Source organism: Adelges cooleyi, unplaced genomic scaffold (assembly GCF_023614345.1).
Source record: "Adelges cooleyi isolate 19-005CV unplaced genomic scaffold, UGA_ACOO_1.1 ACOO_flye_CR_arks_rails_tigmint_CR_PRNA_9, whole genome shotgun sequence".
NCBI classification, from domain to species: domain Eukaryota; kingdom Metazoa; phylum Arthropoda; class Insecta; order Hemiptera; family Adelgidae; genus Adelges; species Adelges cooleyi.
The window spans coordinates 16278692-16299207 of NW_026096579.1; the positions used below are offsets into that span (position 1 = coordinate 16278692).

At 32.8% G+C, this 20516-nt stretch overlaps 2 protein-coding genes across 3 annotated transcripts in view; one reads left to right on the forward strand and one right to left on the reverse strand.

The window, feature by feature from the left end:
- LOC126846454 (uncharacterized) overlaps positions 1 to 13832 on the reverse strand; it is a 52180-nt gene extending 38348 nt beyond the window's left edge. The window contains exon 1 of the mRNA XM_050585859.1: positions 13703 to 13832. Within this exon, the coding sequence (XP_050441816.1) occupies positions 13703 to 13739 (37 nt within the window). The 5' untranslated portion in view covers positions 13740 to 13832. The remainder of the gene's footprint in view (positions 1 to 13702) is intronic.
- Positions 1 to 20516, forward strand: part of LOC126846448 (leucine-rich repeat-containing protein 24) — a 116618-nt gene that overhangs the window by 87910 nt on the left and 8192 nt on the right. The window lies entirely within an intron of this gene.

Sequence of the window (20516 nt, forward strand, 5' to 3'; positions counted from 1 at the left end):
TTCAACTCTTTAAAAATTAAGTAGCACAGCGGTATAAAATAAAATACAAAATAAGACAACCCAGAAATAATTATGATAATGCCATGGAATCCCAATAACTTCAAATCCTTGGGGATAAAAATAAATGTAACTTTTTGAAAATTTTGAGAAAATGAAATATTGCGAAATTAACTGAAAATAAATTATAAATAAACACAAAATGGTCTTGAAACACAAAATTGCAAAATAACTTCAATGTAATTTACTTGTTTCAAATGATGTTTGAACTCGCCAGTTATACTAACCGTTGCATTGTAAAAGAAAAATATTCAAGCATCAGAATTTAAATTTTTTAATGAAAATATGAATATTATATATTTCAGAATTATTTCTCTTCTTTTTATTAAGATAATCATGGCTAATAACAAACAGGATTATACTGTTTCAAGTTGATTAGAATTTAAATTAATTCATTAACACGGCAAGACCTGATTGCACCAAAAGTATGAAACAGTATTAATAATATAGGTACAATAATTATTTAATATTTTTATAGGTATGTACTTTTTTTTTTAGACTTTCCATTTCTGGCTTTATATTTGGCACAAAGGTATATACGCATATATCAATTTTTTTTTTGTTACAAAATATAACGGCTTTTGCAGGAAAACTATTAACGGTGAAAAAGTTAAAAAAAAATACTTGCAAAATAATGGAGTTTAATAAGTATTTTATGCAAAACTACATTATGTAAACTTTGAGGCGATGAACATGTTACGGATATACGCCATTTTCGATTCTGTAATGCCAAGAACTTTTGTACACCGATCTATACATATGTAAAACGTTAACACGACTTACAACCCTTTAACTTTTTTATAGTTTTTTTACTTGTAAATTTTTATGTAATTTTCGAACAAGACTCGTATTCATACAACAAATGTAAAACACGACAGTTAAAATAGTATATGTTATATATTATGTACTATATATAGTATAACTATATTAACCAAGTCCATAGATAGATGTATTTTTACTGTCTTGCGGAAATACATTTATATACAATGTTGATTATTCCTACTCACAATTGACTATAGCGTCCCGTGCACGTCAAGTGTTCTGGAAGTATAGTAAGTATTCAAAGAAGAAAAGTTTCCAAACTTATTGAACACTCAGGGGACGATTTACTGCGAACGATAAAAAACTTATTCATGATATGTATCATCCGGAATCGGTCAAAACAACATAGTTGTCCGGTTTAATTTTAGCAAGTACTTTTTTATATGTATCGACTGTCAATCAGTTGGTCTATTAACGTCTTGAAAACGTCATGTTTTATTTAGCGGGTTGGCGGTACACACACTGAACTCAATATAATATGGAACGCGTATTGCCCCTATAATGGGCTACTTATGAAAATGTCTACTACTATGAGGCTGCCATTTTGTGAGCAGTTATTGTTTTATCCATGTTGTTTTTTTCTATTATTTATCAGAAATATTACCACAGACTATATGACTAAAGTCTGTGATATAACGTTGTTATCATCACCTTACCTAATATTTTAATAATAATATGTACCACGGAAAAGTAACGTAGCATTTTTACATAGGTACTATGAAATTAGTACACAAAATAGCTGCCTCCCAGGCGGGTAATTTTTAAATCTAAATACATTACCGTGTTGCTAGATGGTTCAAAAATGTATTTAAATTTAATTTGTTTTAGACTAGCGGTTTTTTGAGAAATAAAAATTATGCCCGTGTTTTCCAAGCGAAAAGCGTCGAACAACCGCAGAGCAATTATTATTGTTATAGCTGCTGTTGGTCTATAATTTTCGGGGTTTTCCCGCAAAGGCGAGGGATAGTACGCGAAAACTTTTGGAACGCGATAAAAACCGCAAAAATATATTCTCCGGCAGATTATAATATGGACGCCCGCCCAGTTTTTAATCCGAAAGGCCCATAAACTACTTTTTCTTGTCGACGAGGCCGTGTTGTTTTAGTCGAAATAACATTATTATTAATAATACACGGCGACCGGTCTGGATTTGAAGAAAAAAAAAACCATGTTGCCATGTTGAATTTCAAACGGATACTTAAGCTTCCGGAAGGTCACCGGAGGTCGCTATATTAGAAAAACTAATGAACCAGTAACGACCAGTGGCGTCGTAAAACATGAAACCTTTTAACGAAGAGGGTGGTTGGCTGGCAACGAGGGGAGGGTTTGCAAATTTCGCACGGCGGGGCAAGTGGTGGTGACGACTTAGGGGTGGTTGAATATTAAATTCTCTTGTGGAAACAAATGATTGTTTCCGCTAACGATCCGCTTCGTAAGGTTTTTATTGCGACAGTTTACAAACTCCAGACGGGCCCACCTCCTACGCCCAGTCTTATGGTATATTATATTATAAGATCTTTCGGTGTTCTGATGAAAATTATACATAAATCCCTCGACCATTATTGTAATGTTGTTTATTATTATTATTATTATTATTATTGTGTTACCATCTTAGGTACACCCACCCCGAGTGGACCTGTTTACCGCGCGGACGATTAGTCACATCAGAAACTGCAATGATACTATTGTTGTTGCAATTAGTTTGTTTCGCATATTATACAACTTGCAGAGGTAAATTATAATAATATTGTGTTTATCCAAAGCGACACTATAACCTACAGTTGGCGCGCTAACTAAGCGCATTCGGCTCGCTAATTACAACAGACATTGCCGGGGACAATAATAGTGTTCACATTATATTTGTAGAGATCATTCGAGTAGATAATAATATACACGCACATACGGAACGTTTATGCGATACAGTATGAATGATAATATAGTCCTTTGCTCTTGAACATGACAACACAACGCAGGTATTACGATTAGCCGTTTGATTGTACCAGAATTATCTAAATACAAAGGCAATTTGCACACGCCTATTTACCGTAAACGCATACATCATGCCACTGGTCACCGCAGTACTAAATTGAAACACCTAAATCACATCCAAAACGCGTACATCAACTCTAGTCTGTTAGTTTATCAGCCGATCAGCTTGTGTGATATATACAGTTGAATTTGAATATGTACTTATACATGGTGGCCCACAATGATTTGACAAATGAAATAACTTTCGTTTTGTGAATATTTTAAGGATTTTTTAAGGATTTGAAACATCAGTTTTGACTTGTAATATTCGTTTGATTTTTAAACGTTAAACTAATAAAATATACTGGTGGTGGGTTATAAAGCAATCAAAAATATAATTTATTATGGTTTATGTATAGATGTAGATTTTTTTTCCGTTATGGATGAAACTTATTATTTCTTTTATTATAATTTCTTCAATGCGTTTTTTTATATTATTGAACGCGTTTTTCTCTCGTACTGGGGCTATTAATCATTGTGACATAATTTGCCTTAAAATATATTACTACGTTTTTAATCAAAATTAGATTATATAACAGAATAATTTAGTCGATCGTGACGAGAAAGAACTTACACCGTCTCACGTTGTCGTGTGAGGTTATACATTTTAGAAAATCGAAAAGAAAAAAAAGAAACTTAATAACGCGAGCACAATGATTAACACAAATTATTATTGCATAAAAAATATCATACCAATTATAAGGAACAGTCAAGCGTAGAGAATATTATAAAAGGAACTACAGGGGAATTGCCGAAGGACAAAAAGAAAAAATATATGTCTGGAATGTGTGTGTACCGAGAAGCCGTAAAAACCAAGTGTGCCATTTGGTCTTGACACGTTTTCACGCTTTTCCGACTAAAGTGGTTCAAATGATACAGTTTTCGCTGGGATCTTTACCCTACCAACCCTTATAATACTGAATATTTGCATGTAAATCGTCAGAGTTTTTCTTAAACTGCGTCAATAATCTGGAACACATAAAAACACTAGTAGCTTTCACTGTGCAACCCAATGTCACATTGGCACATGCCAGACAATATTATAATTTTATATTCCGGCTAGCTGGGTATTATTTGCATTAATCGTGTATTTCAATTATATTCAATGAACCTACATATTATATAGGATTAATCCTTGGTTAAAATTCATTAGGTTATTGCGAATGCACAAGTTGTAATCGCTCGAAAAAAAATGGCAGCTAAAAGGTGCTTTACATTGTGGCATTTATTTTAAATTTGTTTGTAGGATATGATGATAGAGTTCTGATACAACCTAGTGTATTAAGACTTAGGCAATGAACAAATCTAGGTCGATATTAACTGCTGTGTTATGAATTTTTCATACTTAAAAAATTTGGTTTTTAGCAAATTTTTCTTAAGTCTTCCTCTAAATTCATCTGGACTAAACCTTCTTTACTGTTTTACTACTTAATTTTTATCTTTCTATAATTAATCTCAATCCATCATAACCTATTCTCTCTAAATTTTTGTTGCTATTAACGAAATTTCCAAACTATTCGTTATAAATAATTTCTAGTTTTATCTGATTCCAATCATTCCATATCTATTTTATTATTGGTACATTTTTTTTTTTTGGTAAATGTCTTATTCAATGGCTATACCAATCAGTTCCATATAACATAGCTGGTCTCATTACAGTGTTCCTTTTACTTCAACCCTCCTGTCGTTGGCAACTTTCTTTTGCCTCTTTTCACCTGATCCTACCTCACTTTATCAAACTCATTTCACAATTGCTGTGTCGTAGTTTGAAGACATAGAATAACTTAATTTTCTCCTTCGGCCGTATTATCACTATTGAACCACCGTGTAAGATCGGTAAGAAACAACAACTGTTTTTTTTTTTACTGTGGATTTCTAATATAAAAAAAAAACCAAACCCGAACACGAGATGAGCTCTTTGTGTTTTGACTGAGAAAACTAGTTTGTCGTTATTATATATCCGACTAACGCGTTATTTTAGACAAGACCGGGGATTGTGTGATTTGCGATTGGCAATTTTGTTTCTTCTCTATACACTATAATATGGTATTCCCATTTAGATATTGTCGCCGAGTGCCCTCTCACGTAACGCGCGTTAAGTGAAATCACCTCTTTGAAATTCTCTTCAGCACTCATCCGTATTTTCAATATACGGATAAATAAAGAAAAGAATACACATACGCTGTGTTTTCCTCTTTTTACTCACTCTTACCCCCACTCCGGAGTCGGATGTTTGCAAGAGTAAAAAGCTCTTTTAACAGAGTCTCGTGTCATTGTATTGTACATATATATTGCAGAATGTATCAACTGAGAATATAACCACAACAAACATCATGTCAAATCTTCCCTGCCATTCCCCCTGTCATTTTCACGGTACAAAGGAGACTCCCGAACCCGGCCAGGGATATAGTGCGGTTGTTAAAGTAGTCTATGCACAATCCTTTCTTGCTCTACTCGTGGCTACAACAACAACAACAACAACAAAAAAGCTGCCTTTGTATAAAAAAAATATGATTTTACTACACCACTCCTCGCGCATATTTCTGAAATACTTATCGCTAATTTCGTTAGCTAATTAGTTAATTTCGCTAATTTCGAGTAAATTTAATTTATTATTTAAAGATATTTTTATTAGGTAATCGACAGAAACGCAATCACTGAAGTGAATGATTTCTCAATAGAACGAACGGAGATTGAAGAATAACAAGAGAAATATGTCATGTTATAAGAAGCAGCAGCATTTTGATCGGTCTAAAAATTAATGTAAATTTAGTGATTGAAACATTTTAACGATCAGTAAAATTATCACGTTTAAATATTAACAAAATTAGTGAAAACTTTACGTTAATTTGAAAAATGTTCAAATTAACTTCAGCAATATTTTCAAAATTACATCAAAGCATATAATATAATATCATACCGTTTACAACAATAGTTTACACGATGGTAAAAATTTTAACCGAAAATAAACAAACGAGATGGAATCCCTTGTTTTTTTAACAAACAAACATTCAAATAATAAATTTGTTTTGTTCACTCTCTGAAAAAAAAACTACAAAGTTCCACTCGGTTTTGCTAAAACTGTCAAATGTAGATAGATAATTTTTTTTTACTTGAAAGTGACACGATAGTGTAATGAAAATGTTTAATTTACACAATGTTTCCCAAATGAGAAAAATAAATTAAAATAAAGTTGAATACAGTGTTCAATTTACCGTAAGACATTACATTTGTAATTAAAATAAAAATGTTGGATATTTATTTTTAGACTAATAGGAACAATTTTCTGGGTTTTTTCACTTATCTACCGACAACCTTCGTAGGTACTTATAATGATTATAAAATCAAGAATCCTATTGTACTTAAAATAATAATTGGTCAATAAACAGTTATGCACTTTAAAGTTTAGACGATAAGAGAAATTTAGTTAAATTGTATGCATGGTTGAGTGTAACATCTTACCTGACTCGAGTACAATTTTAAACATAAACAACTTTAAGATGATTTATTTTCACTGAAACTTTATTGACCAGGTGTAACTTTTTCAAACTCGTTTCTTTTTTTTATATTATTCTGAAATTCAAACAAATTACGACAATTAATTTTCCAAAGTAAATGATAACTTTGAAGAGCTCTCGAACAGTAAGCACTAAAGCACTGTTATATTGCAAAATATTAACTGAGTTTTCTCAAAAATAAAAACTATCAAACATCAATTATTTGCAGAGACAAAGACAATAGAGTATTGTGTAAAAATGTATACCTTGTACTATGCATATATAAGGTTTTAGATTTAATGTCCAAAGCTCGATTTTCGATGATTTCAAAGTTAATTGAAAATATTTGTATAATACATTGTTTTTGTAAATCTGTTGTAATATTATTGTGTTATAATAATAACACCAGCCCGCATTTGCACGTTCAGCAATTTGTACACGTTTAGTAAAAAAACAACACGTGTTACAATTCAGTGTATTCAAAAGGCCTAGTACAGCACTCAACCACAAAGCCGCTCAACAAACAAGTCATTTCTAACGGTTTGCCATTCTAAATTTGAATAATACCCAAATCCCTTTTTATCTCTCGTATGCAAAAAGATAATACTGAAAAAACAAAAACATATACTTCAACTAACGTACTTCACTAATACAATATGTAAAGTAGCGCGATAATTAATATTTAAAATATTTTTTTCCAAAAAACATCTAACCACAGCCCTAAAAATAAAGAACATGCAAGTTCTCCAAAACGTTGGCAGGCCTGTCTCTCAAGTAGGAGTAACCGCAAGTTGTGTAAATAGTGCAATTTTGCTGTATAGTATAATTATATAATATAATTACATGTCTGTAACTCAAGAAACCTTGTTCAAAACTAGTTAACCGCACATGACCAGTATTTTTTTTTTTTTACCGTTTTAAATTTTTTGTACAAAATACTATTTTGAACTTAATATAAAAAGAAATACACACTTTGGACTTTATTTATTTGATTGGTAAATAATTCAAATATTATGTAGAAATTTGTTAAGCGTGCGCCACTATAATATACATTGCTGAAATTCAAATAATTTTCATTTAATATTTGGAAGGAATCTCAATGATATAATCCTCTAGAGACATTCCGTACAAAATTGAAATGTGCTCGAGTTATCTGTTCGGTAACTCGGCTGCTTTATAAGAATACAAATATTAAATATATATTTATACAATATTATATATATATATTTTATTTTTTTAATTGTCTTATAAAAAAAACTATACAGGGTGTTCTACGAGGTTTTATACATTCCAAAAACTACTAGGGCAATTGAAAATTTTAAACTTTGATTTTTTTAACTATATCAAAAAATTAAAAATTCCCTATTAGGTATAATTGAATGTATCACATCTCGTGAGATATTTTATAAAATAGAATCGAAAAATTAAAAGTTTGCGTTTTTTGTAGTAATATTGACGGTGTATGTCTTATTTCAAAAAGGTCTATTCCCACCTGTATAACACACGACACGGCGTCTTAAATATGCAATATTCATACGCGCCTGTAACGGGTCATTTAAGTTGTAAATTAAATTTTTGAATTATTAATTTATTTCATTAATTCGCAGTACAATAATTATTATTAACCATACGATTACACAGAAGATGGTACGCAAAACACAATACCGAGATTTATATAAGACTGAAAAATGTAAGCTAAGGTCGATAATCCAACGATTTCTATGAATTTGTAATAGAAAACAATAAGAAAAGAATACGCTGCGTGGGTATAGTTAACGATATCTACAATTTTGGCATCTTGCTAAATTTTTTACATTATAATAATATTGTAACCGTGTAAATATTAACATTCGCATGGCGTCGCGTCGGTTGGTTAATGGAAGGATATACATTAATCTCAATACGGATATCAACCCACTCGGTATGGCGGATGATTATTGTATTAACGTGCACGAATATAATGATTGAGTAGAAATGCACGGCTTACACCGTAAGCTACCGTTGGTTTAATGCAGGTATTAAATATAAAATTTCAATATAAAAACACATTATTTATGTATTTCATGGTGTCGCCCGAATGAATGAAATTGTATCCCGCTCGGTACAACGGTATTCTCCAAAAAAAGGCAATGTTTCACATGAGCGGGCAACAAAAAAATCGCATCCATAAATCAACGGATCGTCGTTGATCTGAAAAACTTCCAAAGTGTAAAACTAGTCGAAACCAGATGTGTTGTCCGTATCAGTGTGTACAGGAAAGAATGAAACTTTAACACACAAAAATAATATCTTGTATTAACGCTAACCAAAAGCACAGATTAGATAACTAGCCAGATAGTGCACACCGAACAAATGCCTGTGTGACCAAAAAAATGGAAAAAATTAATCCTTCTCTTATACAGTGTGGTCGAAAAATTATTATCAATCCTCTGTGGTGTTATTGTCATCATCAACAATCGTTAATCAACAAGTATTTCTTATCAGTTTATTACTGTAATAGTGTGTACAATATTTTCAGCATTATAATTTGGCCCTACTGCAAACCAATTTAGTAAACCAATCAAAAATCGTATGTTTAAAAATTGTATTGTTTTTCAACAAAGCGCAATATCTGGTTTTATCAGTAACATAATTTGTTTGAAAACGGTTGTTAGTTGCCGCAATAGCGCTTAAGAACCCCGAGGCCTTTAGTATAGAAAGCTTCCTTGTCCTTGATCATAACACGGAAGAGATCTCTTGGGACGTTTCTTCAAACGAAAAATCAATCTTTTTCTTGACATTAAATCATAAATACGTCTATTTCTCCTCCACCCCTCCGCCATAAAAAAAATAGGCCACGCAAAATTTCGACAGCCCCCCCCCCCTCAGTTAAAAGACATTTTCATGATGGAAAAAAATATTATTAATATAGACAGCAATAAAATCAGCCTTGATTACTTTTAAGACCCAAAATACCTCATTTATACGTTTAACTAAGTAAGGTATGCACTTGGTATAGTGTAATTATCATAAGCATGCCACGTGCCGAAAAGGTATGTATAAATAATACACCGGTTACTTACCGTTGTAGTTTTATGTGTATACAAAAGTATTAAAATACATTTTGTATTTAGATTGGACATTTTGATCTTTGCGCTTTTAATAAAAGCAAAACTATCTGTTGTCTTATAAATAATTTAGATCGGTGACCGTGTTTTACGGTATTCCTATGTATATGTTGTGTTATTTAGGTTTTAAAGCTTATCGAAAACACCTTGCGTGGGTACTTGAGTACACGGTTTTCCATTTTCAACATCATTGCAGCTCACGGTGTTCGGTAAATCGTACATTGTCGTAAAATTAATGTTATCTCCGCAACCGTCGCCGAACCATTTGGGACTTTTTTATTTCTATTATTTTTTTTTATTCCTTATCCGTTCGAACACGAAAACCCCATTGCCTGCAGCAGATAAACGGATTGCACGCATTGACGTCCGTATACACACTTTATGTATAAATCGTTAGCAGAAAAGGTTTATTGAGACTCTTTTTCCCCACCCCACTTACGCGTGAGAAGGACATGCGGGTTAAGAAATAGCAAGGGGACCGGAAAAGTTACAGAAAAATAAAGGGAAGTGAACGAGAGATGTGTGTGTAGTTGTAAATAAGAAAAGAATTACAATCGTTGGGGTTACAGTTTAATTTGCATGCTGCTTTTTTTTTTATTCCATGCAAAACACAGACAGCCAACTCGATTTATGTGCTCTTTTTTTTTTAAACTAAGACACCAAACAACTCCTCGTTGGTATTAACACAATTCTCTCTTATCGTGTTGTTCGTGCTGAATAATATATTAGGCGACCCCCGTGGTAACTGTACATAGTATATAGTAGTATGCGGTTTAACCAGTTGCGCGGTTCGTGATAAATTGGAAAAAAAATAAGCAAACAAAAAAATGTTGATATTTTCGCAGGCCGAAACGATAATAATAAAAATGTGATGAATCTCAATTTTCTAACAAAAACGACCTCGACACCTCGACTGTTCGGATGGTGCGGTCTCTAAAGATATTATCCCTTACTAATTACATACTGTTATGTATATATATATAGGCGCTTTATAATATATGCAAAACGTCTAGCAAAATAACCGTTTCATCATGCATTTCCGCCCTTTTTCTCTTTTGAAAATGTCTACAAGTAAATTTCCCGGTTAACTGAAACACAAAAGCTCCGCTAAGATCACCCAAAAAGGCCCAAACAAAATAAGAAAATCAATTTTTTTTTTTTAGATGTTTTAATACAATTTAATATTTGTATTACTGTAACGTTTTATCAAAAGACCAAAATAATAGTTTAGAGATACAATAATTAACAAACGATTCAATTATATGCCAACGCTGTTAACAATAATTATAAACGATACAACAATTTTCTATTTTCCAACTTTCTTATTAGTATGAGCGGATGAATTGCCTAAAAATATTATGTCTTAAAAAAAAATGTGCGTTTTACAAAAATTTAAGTACATTAAAAACAATATGAATGGGAATAAAACTTCGAGAAACTTAAGTTTCAAATGATAAAAACTGCGTAGTTGTTGTTTTTATAATATATTTCTTTGTATACTTTATGTCTACAGTCTTTTTTTTACAGTAATTTTCAACAGCAACCGGATCGAATTTTGACTAATTTCCACTCTCGAAACGTACTTACATTACAGAAAATGCGTTCCTTTTAAATGTAGAGAGAAAAAAACGCGTTTGGCTTATTTTCCATGACCGCCGGACGACCCTGAACGATTATATCAAAAGTTGTCGGCAAAGATTTATTTAGTTTAAAAAAAAAAAATGTGAAAAACCATCAAAAACGAGATTTTCTCGTCCCCCCCCACTCCTCCCCCTAATCGGTCTATCCCACGCACGCCCATCTATCTGCTGCAGAACGGGATAAATCACCAAGTTGCCCAGCCCCGGTCTATGCGTATAGGCACTCGGCGGTTCGTGTGACGAACCCATCGCTCGAAGATCAATAAATCCAACACCTGGGGGGCGATTTTTATGCGGCCAACCCTCCCACCACTTGTCCGGAAACGTATAATAAAATATATATATTTTTTTAAGTCCATGTTATCAGAGTATCGTCATAATTTGCCATGTTAATACGACATTCATATTATGAATAGTATTACTGCGTTGGTCACCTGTGTTTTACGACTGCCGTTGAATGATCATACCTGACCGGCACAAGACCAGCAAAGGGCGTTACAGCGACAAATAATAGTAGATACCTACCGCCATATATTATTATGATATGGACCCGTGACTGCCGGCCAGATCAATCATACAGCTGGGAGATGACTGCCACGTTTGGTTTTGACCGATTGCACTGCCGTCAATGTTAATATACCTACCTACCGGTACAATAACATCCCTTATAGGTAAACCACCCCACTTGTGCTGTATAATATTATTATCGTTTCGGTCCGGTGACGAAATCCCGGTTTTGTTTGTATATATTGGCCATGGCAGCAGATGGATGAGACGTCCGCCGGACCGTCAAATTGGACGGTGTTCGGTCTATGAGTGTGACCAATCTTTAGATAAATCTTGCAGATTTATACATTATATTATATTATTACTATAATTTATAGTTTAGCCTTATACCAATGATTTTCCAACGATGAATTATTATCGTCGGAGAATCGGGAAAAACGATATTTATTTTTTCATGCACTGCGCGTTTCCCGAAGGACTTTTTTTTCCCTTCCCGTATGTATATTTCTATAGCACATGATCAAGCGGCCTATATTATACGATTCGACGCATATGTAAAACGATTCGGTCGACCGTTAAACACGTACCCTCAATAATAATTATCTCGACCATATTACTGATATAATAATAATAATAATAATAATCATTATACCTAACAACAACACCATAATTACACGGTTCACGCGGTTTCAAGGTCTCGTGTATTATTATTACATTTTTTTTTTAGCATGTTATCAGTTTAAATGGGCTGTAAGTAAAAATTCACGAGGAAATACTTGGAGTTGAGTTAGGGATGTGAAATTTTGGGGGTTTTTATTTGAATAGGCTACTATATCGGTTGGGGTGTAAGTAAAAAAGTCTGTTTTTTATACACAATCTATTGTACAAACATAATAATATGGTAGTAATAACTCGCCAACAAAATATAATATTATTGTAAAAATAATACTTTTATAACTTATAGTGTTATTCGAAAATATTGATGATATATTATAAACACATTGCCATACACAGTATAAAACATTTGTGCTGTATGTAACATATGTTGTGTAAAAGTATAGTATTTGTGTCGCATGGGAAGTCGTTTATTGCAAAACAATTTCACCACTAACGATCTCTAATTTCGCTCTAAAAACAAAATGATTATTAAAAATCATCACGATGCTAAAGTTTAAACCTGCTGACTTTGGGTATAGTCGTTGACTGTAAACAAATGCCTGTACATCTCTTTCTGGTGCGACGGTAATTTAATACTCACAATTTATTGTAAATTCTATTTGGCCAGTTCACACTTGACAAAATTTGCATAAGCAATTGATAAACTTTAAGGACGTTTGTCGACGTTCAACGTTCTAGGTAAATTCCTGAACTCCACGAGAATGACCCAAAAACTTTTATGGTTAACCGCGACCCCCGTTGTACCCGCTCGGTGTGCGGTTATTTGTATTGATCGTTACGAAGAAAAAATATTATAAATGTTAATTAATTAATTTCAGATAAGTTTTTGTCGGATAAAAACCAGAAGCTGCTATCAAAAGTGTCCCATCTACCTGGCAAGAATGCCGTGCTTTTTTTATTGCACACAATTTTAGAAAAATAATATTGTTCATAAAAAAAAAAAACAAGATCTTTATAATATTTTTCATAGTTAGATACTAAAAGAGTCATCAAATTTTAATTTTAATACTTGACATATAAGTACCTAACAAAAGACAGCTGCAACAACAATATATATTTTACTAATTGTTTTTTTTTTAATTTTTAGTTGTTAATTTATTCAACGGTATGTCTTTATTCGTTGAATTAAGAAGTCTGTTAAGTTAAGGTTATCGTTTCTTTTGATCTAATCCTTTCTCTCCGCCTCTTTTTTACACCGAAAACAACTTAATGTAAGGCAAAAATACAACAACAACAAAAAACACCGTTCGTGCGTTGATGGGGTTATTTTTCAATTAAAATATTTATTAATTATAATAACAGGGCAATGATGGAAGCCCAACAAAAGAGAATTAGATTAAAGACAACAATGGTGTTAATCACTTACCGAGATTATATGTTCGTCGATGAATTGTCTGAGCCATGTTAGACAATAGTGATCGGTTCGAACGGTCTAAGTTCGCCAAGATCTATTTTAAAGGCCATTAACCGAAAGAGCTGTGTTTGGACGATTTCCAACTTATCAATAAGAAATTGTGCCCTTAAAACACAACTGCGCCGTCGACTCGTAAACACTACAAGTGTGCATTAAAACAGATTAATATAGTAGAAGCAAACGTTAAATTTACCGTTAACCACACCGCGTGGTTTTAATTAATAAGATCACGTTAGCTGTTGTTTGTATTTTATTTAATTTAAAAAAAAAACTCACGACTCGCATATTGTAAAAGAAAAAACCGTATGGTTTGGTTTGGGTTTTTTGTAATTTATGGTTTGCGCGATTTGGCAATACTAATTTTTATAAGATAACTCTGTTTGCTGAAAGAAAACCCATACCGTTCCCTACGATCCGCAATGAGAAATTATTGCTTGTAATGTTTTTTTTTCTTGTATCGTTTGATTTATTATCGTGGCCGGAATGACCTTTTTGCAAGGAGTTTTAATACTGTTTGTCGTTATGTCCTCGTGCTGTTCATCGTACATATACTTGACAAGATATCTGCAGTAGATGAGTAAAAACGCAATACATATTATTATTATAGTATATATATACCTAAGTACAATATTTATGAAATATATAGAGGGAGAGTTTCTTTGTTCTTTTTTTTTTTAAATGTATAAACTGTGCTCGACCCGAATGATAACCGAACCGGGGGGTCAGAGTAAAGAAATATATTCTTTAGCCCAACTCTCCTCCCCAGAAGCTGTCCAGAAATGGGAGAATCATTATGGTGCCGGTCGCCTTGGATACGTCACGTAAATTTTGTTTTCTGACCGACCGTAAACCATCATCAAGGCTGCCGCAACTTTTTTCTTTATTTTAAAATCGCCATTTTTTCTTTTCAAAAACAACAAATTCCGCTATAATATAATAACTAAAGCTCGGATAGAACCCCATCAAAATAATTGTTTGTTATCATAATAAATAAAATTCCCTTTTTAAATAATTATCCTATGTTAAGCCGACCCCCAAAAAAATATATAATTGCATATTTTGACATTTTAAAATGCATATTTCAGTACATTTATGGTCATTAACATCCGAACTCTACATTATCCTTAACGGCTGTGTGTCACATTTACAGATTGTTTTTTTGTCACAGTTGTAGTGACGGTCGATTAAGAAAATCTACTAGATAGTAGATTTTCTTAATCGTTTCTTCTTCGTTTAATCGCTTCTTCTTATTCGTGTCTTAATCAGTTTTCTTAAAACTGTTAATGTTTAATTGTGTTTTAAATCCAAGCTGTTTTCCAACGCGAAACGACTTGAGTAATAATTTATTATTATCGTACACCTATATTTTTGGTTTTTTTTTTTTGTGTATTATAAAATTGGATAGACTTTTCACTATAACGGTCGTCGGTAAGGGATAAAAATACATTTTATCCGGGCGAGAAAAAAAACTTTTAATTTTTAAACTTGCTCGGAAATTGGTGTATTTTTTTTCTCAACAATTTTGCAAAGAAGTTTGCTTATGGGCACCCCGGCGAACGCGCAAAGGTGGCGGCCAAGGAACACGGTTTATATTATGTATATACACTACATTCGTCTGCGATATTGTGTAAAAGTTTTGTATTTGTGGGTGGGAACACACAATACGTTTCGCGAAACACCTGTTTTCCAACTCTGACCTCTTAGCCCTCCCCTGCACATCTCCCCGACCGTGGTGTCGTTTGACCCACGCACAAGTATATGTACTTACCGACCACGCTGGCTAGTTAATTATTGTTCACTTTCCGACATGAACATTGCCGTTATTTTCATACCGTCTGTATATGTACATGTTTAAATATATATTGTAGTTCCACAGCTGAATTATAAAAAAAAAAAATGCTACAGTCTGCTATTTTGGACAACATCTAAAATGTGGAAACGTGAAGTAAATAATACAAAACACATTATACAAAGTGAGCGATAATTTTAAACGTATACATATATTAATATGTATTCATTGGTTTTAAAAACGGAATTTCTTACAAAACATAAAAAAAATATAGGCCAAAAGGTCTCACAAGGTCTTGGGATGTTCTATAGAATTTATATGATTGGTTAATTTTTTGATAGAAGTACTATATTTAAATTATACTTAGAACTATAAGAGTTTACAAAACTTTATGTCTCCACTCTCCTGGTATTAATACTACAAGTATACAAATACAGTTTACTCGACAGTAAGAATAAAAAACATCGTTTTTGTTTACTATGCTTGAAAACGATCAGTGGAGAATCGTCTTAATAAACCACCGTATCTTGTCGTTATAAAATTGCATTATTACTTACTAACCTTATTTCTACACGAAGGCCATATATTTCGACTTTATAATAACCCGCCAGTAGATATTATAAATTCGCCAACAACATTTTTTTTATCCTTTTATTTTAAGAACATAATATCAGAAAATAATTTTCAAACTTTCGTTTCGACTAGCTGATTACAAACAGTTAAGGTTATAAATTATGTATACATTTTCGATAAGCCAAGCTGGATAAATGAAATATAAAAGAGTTTACATTTTAAATATTCCATTTTTTGTCAGTTTTGAAATCATAATAAAAAATTAATTAAAGGCACTATACTATATAGGTACTCAATATAAGACAGAAGCGTCTCATTTTTACAAAGGCATTTGTATAAATAAATTAAAATAATAAAAAATTAATTAGTTAATTAATACAACCAAATAAATAATATATTTTTAATAAATGTTGAAATGAAGAACAACAAAATAGCAATAAACTATCGCAGTTTAATCAAAAAAACCGTACATAAAATGAATATTTTTTTTCTTTTTTACACATTTTAAGAATAATGTAAAGTTTACTCGCTATTATATACATTTTAAAAAAATAGGCCTAAGAATAGTTCTTAGTGAAACACAAAGTATTGTCAATAAGCTGGTTCAAAGCAAGTACCTACCTACCACGTTTTTGATTGTATATATACTTCTATATAGGAGACACACTTGTAGTAAGCATACTCCATCTACATAAACAATACGAAACGATTTTTTACTGTTACGCTGTTTGATTAAACACAAAAAAAAAGTAAACAATATATACCGTAATATAAATTGATAAGATAACACTCTGATGGCCATTTATTTTAACTTTTTCATGTAATTTATCAGTAAAGTAGGTCTATACATTCATTATCGTTTTTATCTCTTAACTTTTGAAAATTCGCCTAATAAATTAAGAACGCAAACAACATTCCCTCGTTTTAGAAGGGCCTAGTTTTTAACGAAAACTAAGAATAAAACAATGGATTCATAATGAGGATAGCCCTAAAAACGGACAGCACATTTTTCGATTCGGTGTAACGAAATTGGACTTTTTTTAAATTATTATTCCCAAGGTACCAATGATTTCTGATCTAAAAAAATGCTCCAGCGATTTAAAGTTGTACAAACAAACACAATCATAAAGTAATGCGTCATTAAAAAAAAAAACATTGCCTTCTCGGGTTTTCGTTGAAGTTTAAAGCACAATATTTTTATTAATATTTCCACGGTGGGGGTAGAAAACACCATCAGCTGCAATTAATATTGTTAGTTTTATTATGTTTCCCTTATAATAGCCTAAGGGTTGCACGCGGTGTTAAAAAATAATGATTTTTAATACATGTTTTTCTTAAATTAAATAATATTTATACATCATTGGACATGTGGATAGGATTTCTAATATTAATTACAAAATGTTTTTTCAGTTATAACCTTAACGACGGAAACTGTGGGTTTTGTGAATTATCGGATTTCAACTTGACCAGTTTTTTAGCTACCTAAAAAAGTCGATGATGGCAGCGCTTGGTAAAAAATTCCGAGACGTCATTCTTTATCGACCGGTAAAAAAATATTAACATAAAACAATATATAAAGGCAAATGGTGAAATGATGGGAAAATAACTGGATGGCTAAAGAAACGCAAACATGTGGGCCATGGTGTGCTCGTTAGTTTATTAACAACAACAAAAAAAAACCAACGCACTTTGTGCGAGAAAGTCTTTCTCAGAAGGGAAACGATATCTGTACTATGCGGTTAGAACTGAAAAGAAAAAAATACGGTTGAATACACACACACGTGTTTCTCGCTTATTATTAAATTATGACCTCTAAAAAAATATAATAATAACACTAAAAAAATTACTTAATTGTATACTATATTCTTTTTTTTTGGCTCCTCTAATGTTACGGAAGTAATGTTGTTATACTTTTATCGAAACAAGAAAGTGGCTTGATACTAAAACAAAGCTTAAGTGCATTGATACTTGTTATTTATTCATCACAATAATGCCCGTCGATTATTATTGTTAGTGATGTTAAAATACGGGTTTTTGTTTTATTATATGTACTATAACAGTACTTTTAAAACGCAACTTTGTTTAGTTAATAAATTAAAATACTTTACAATGTACATGTATATACGGCATTGGATTCTGTTATTATGTTTGAAACGAAGACTGGGATTTTTCCAGAAAGGTATTTTCTGCAAGACAGTTGGGACACTAATAAAGGTTTGCATAAGGCGATTTAGCCTATTGTGATTTGAGTGTAATTGTTTTGCTTTGAACAATTACAACGAAAATGTTTATACTATAGCCTTTGGGGAATGCTCTCTATGCCTGAAAGTCTACCCTAACGTTTATACACTCTCAGTCCCGGAAAAAAAATGCCCAAACGGATTAGGCCTGAGATACCGTAGGTAGCTAAAGACCAACCACGTGCTTGTCATAATATATCAATTTTTTTAGGTTTCGCTAAGACTGGTGGTGTTTGAAAGTCAGTCTCGTCGAAGGTGTGTGTGTGTATATGACGACCGGAATTGTGTGTCGGACGGATCAAATATCGAGTGCCTAGAGATTTGCTCACAATAAACCGACAGCGGTTGTGAGTCGAAGGTGTGTGGTATCGCATGGGGAAAACTTGAGTTCCAGAAAGAGGAAAAAACGGGATTAAATCACAAGCCGGCACAAAGTTTGTACGCAGCCGACGGCTAACGCGGCGTTTACCATGGCACCGCTGTGTGTTGTACCGCACAACAATGATTAACATTTTTCCCACTCTCTCCAAAGTTCTCGGCAAGACAACTTAAACTTTTCAAAAGCCAATGGAACTCACTTCCGTTATTTTCTTACTTATAAACTTCGGTTCGCCTCCGCCGTCGCCACCGCCACTGTCGCCCGATACGGATATTCGTTGTTTGCATAGATGCTGCAGCGTGGGGGGGGGGGGCTTGGGATACTAAAAACCTTAACACTTGAAATTAGGGCTTTTCAAAATACCTACATTTGTTGAAATACAAATAAACGTAGCGCTAATATTTTAAGTAGTTGTTTTTTTACACTCCCCCTTCTTATCTCCGCCACCGAGCCAACGTTGACAATAATTGACATCAGTCGCTGAACATTACATCTTATCTGGCGATAAAAAAAAACATCCAAAAGTCATGTAAAAGGCGTTTGCCAGCGATCGATGATCTCGAAATACGTCAATCTTTAAATGTCCTTAGCAAGAGATGCGTTGACTTTTTTTATCATTTCTTTTTCCACGGTATCTCGGACGAAGCCTCTGCTCTTGGCCTTTTTCCTGGTTATTTTGTTTTCCGTCACATTCGACCACATTCGCAGCACAGATTATATTATACCGGCGTTAAAATCTCAAAAAAAAAACCATAATCGTACCCCGTCTGTGTATATATATATGCAAAACACCCGGACACACGTGATTTATAACCGTTATATTTTATACGAATAACGTTGTCTGGCATTTCCACGGTGAGATTTATTTTTTCCAAGCGGATGTTCTCGATGATCCGCTTAAATGTTGCAAATTGAACAACACACACACACACACGGTGGTGATATCTTTCCCTTAAGCTCGACAGTAAACGCGTATCAGATCCGAAATATATTACACGGCTTAAGGAAATAGAAATATTCGTGCATTGTTTATAGCCGTTGCGTTGGTTCAGTCACCCTTCAAAGCTTTATAATAATAATAATAATTAATATTATTGTCAAGTTATAACCGCGTGCGTTCGTGGGATAGGTCGAGAACTCAACGACCAATCCGCGTTGGTAGTGTTGCCTGCCGTTTATCGAAAGCACACATTAGTATGATATTTGGTTTGTATGTATAATACAATTATATTATATAGGTATCTGCATGAGTGTCGCCATATAGGGGGGTTTTGGGGGTTCAAACCCCACAACACTGTGTCGCAGCCAATGCATAGTAATATTATATATACTACCGTAACCACTAGGTCGTAAAATTGTCACTTAAACTCAGAGTACAGTTGCAAATAGTATGAATCGATAAAATATTTACTCCAATAAATTCTGCCCCGTTCGAGCACAGGAGAGGGATAAGTCTAAATTTATGATATTTTTTTTTTTTTTTGGCTGAAAAAGTAAAAATTCATTTTAGCATTTCACCGACGATGGCAGTGGTTATTGAATATGATCACAAATAATATTCAGATGACACAGCTACTAAGCTGTCCTACTGATATTTAAATGTAAAATATAGTGGTCACTTTCCAAAAACGTCTACTTAACACAAATATAACAATATCGATTCGACATAATATATATTTTGTCTAAACGCCACAAAATTGTTAATTTAAGTACGTTAACCGTCAATCAACGTGCAAATAGGTATTCTATACTTCATCAATACATTTGTTAATCAATTTAAATCCT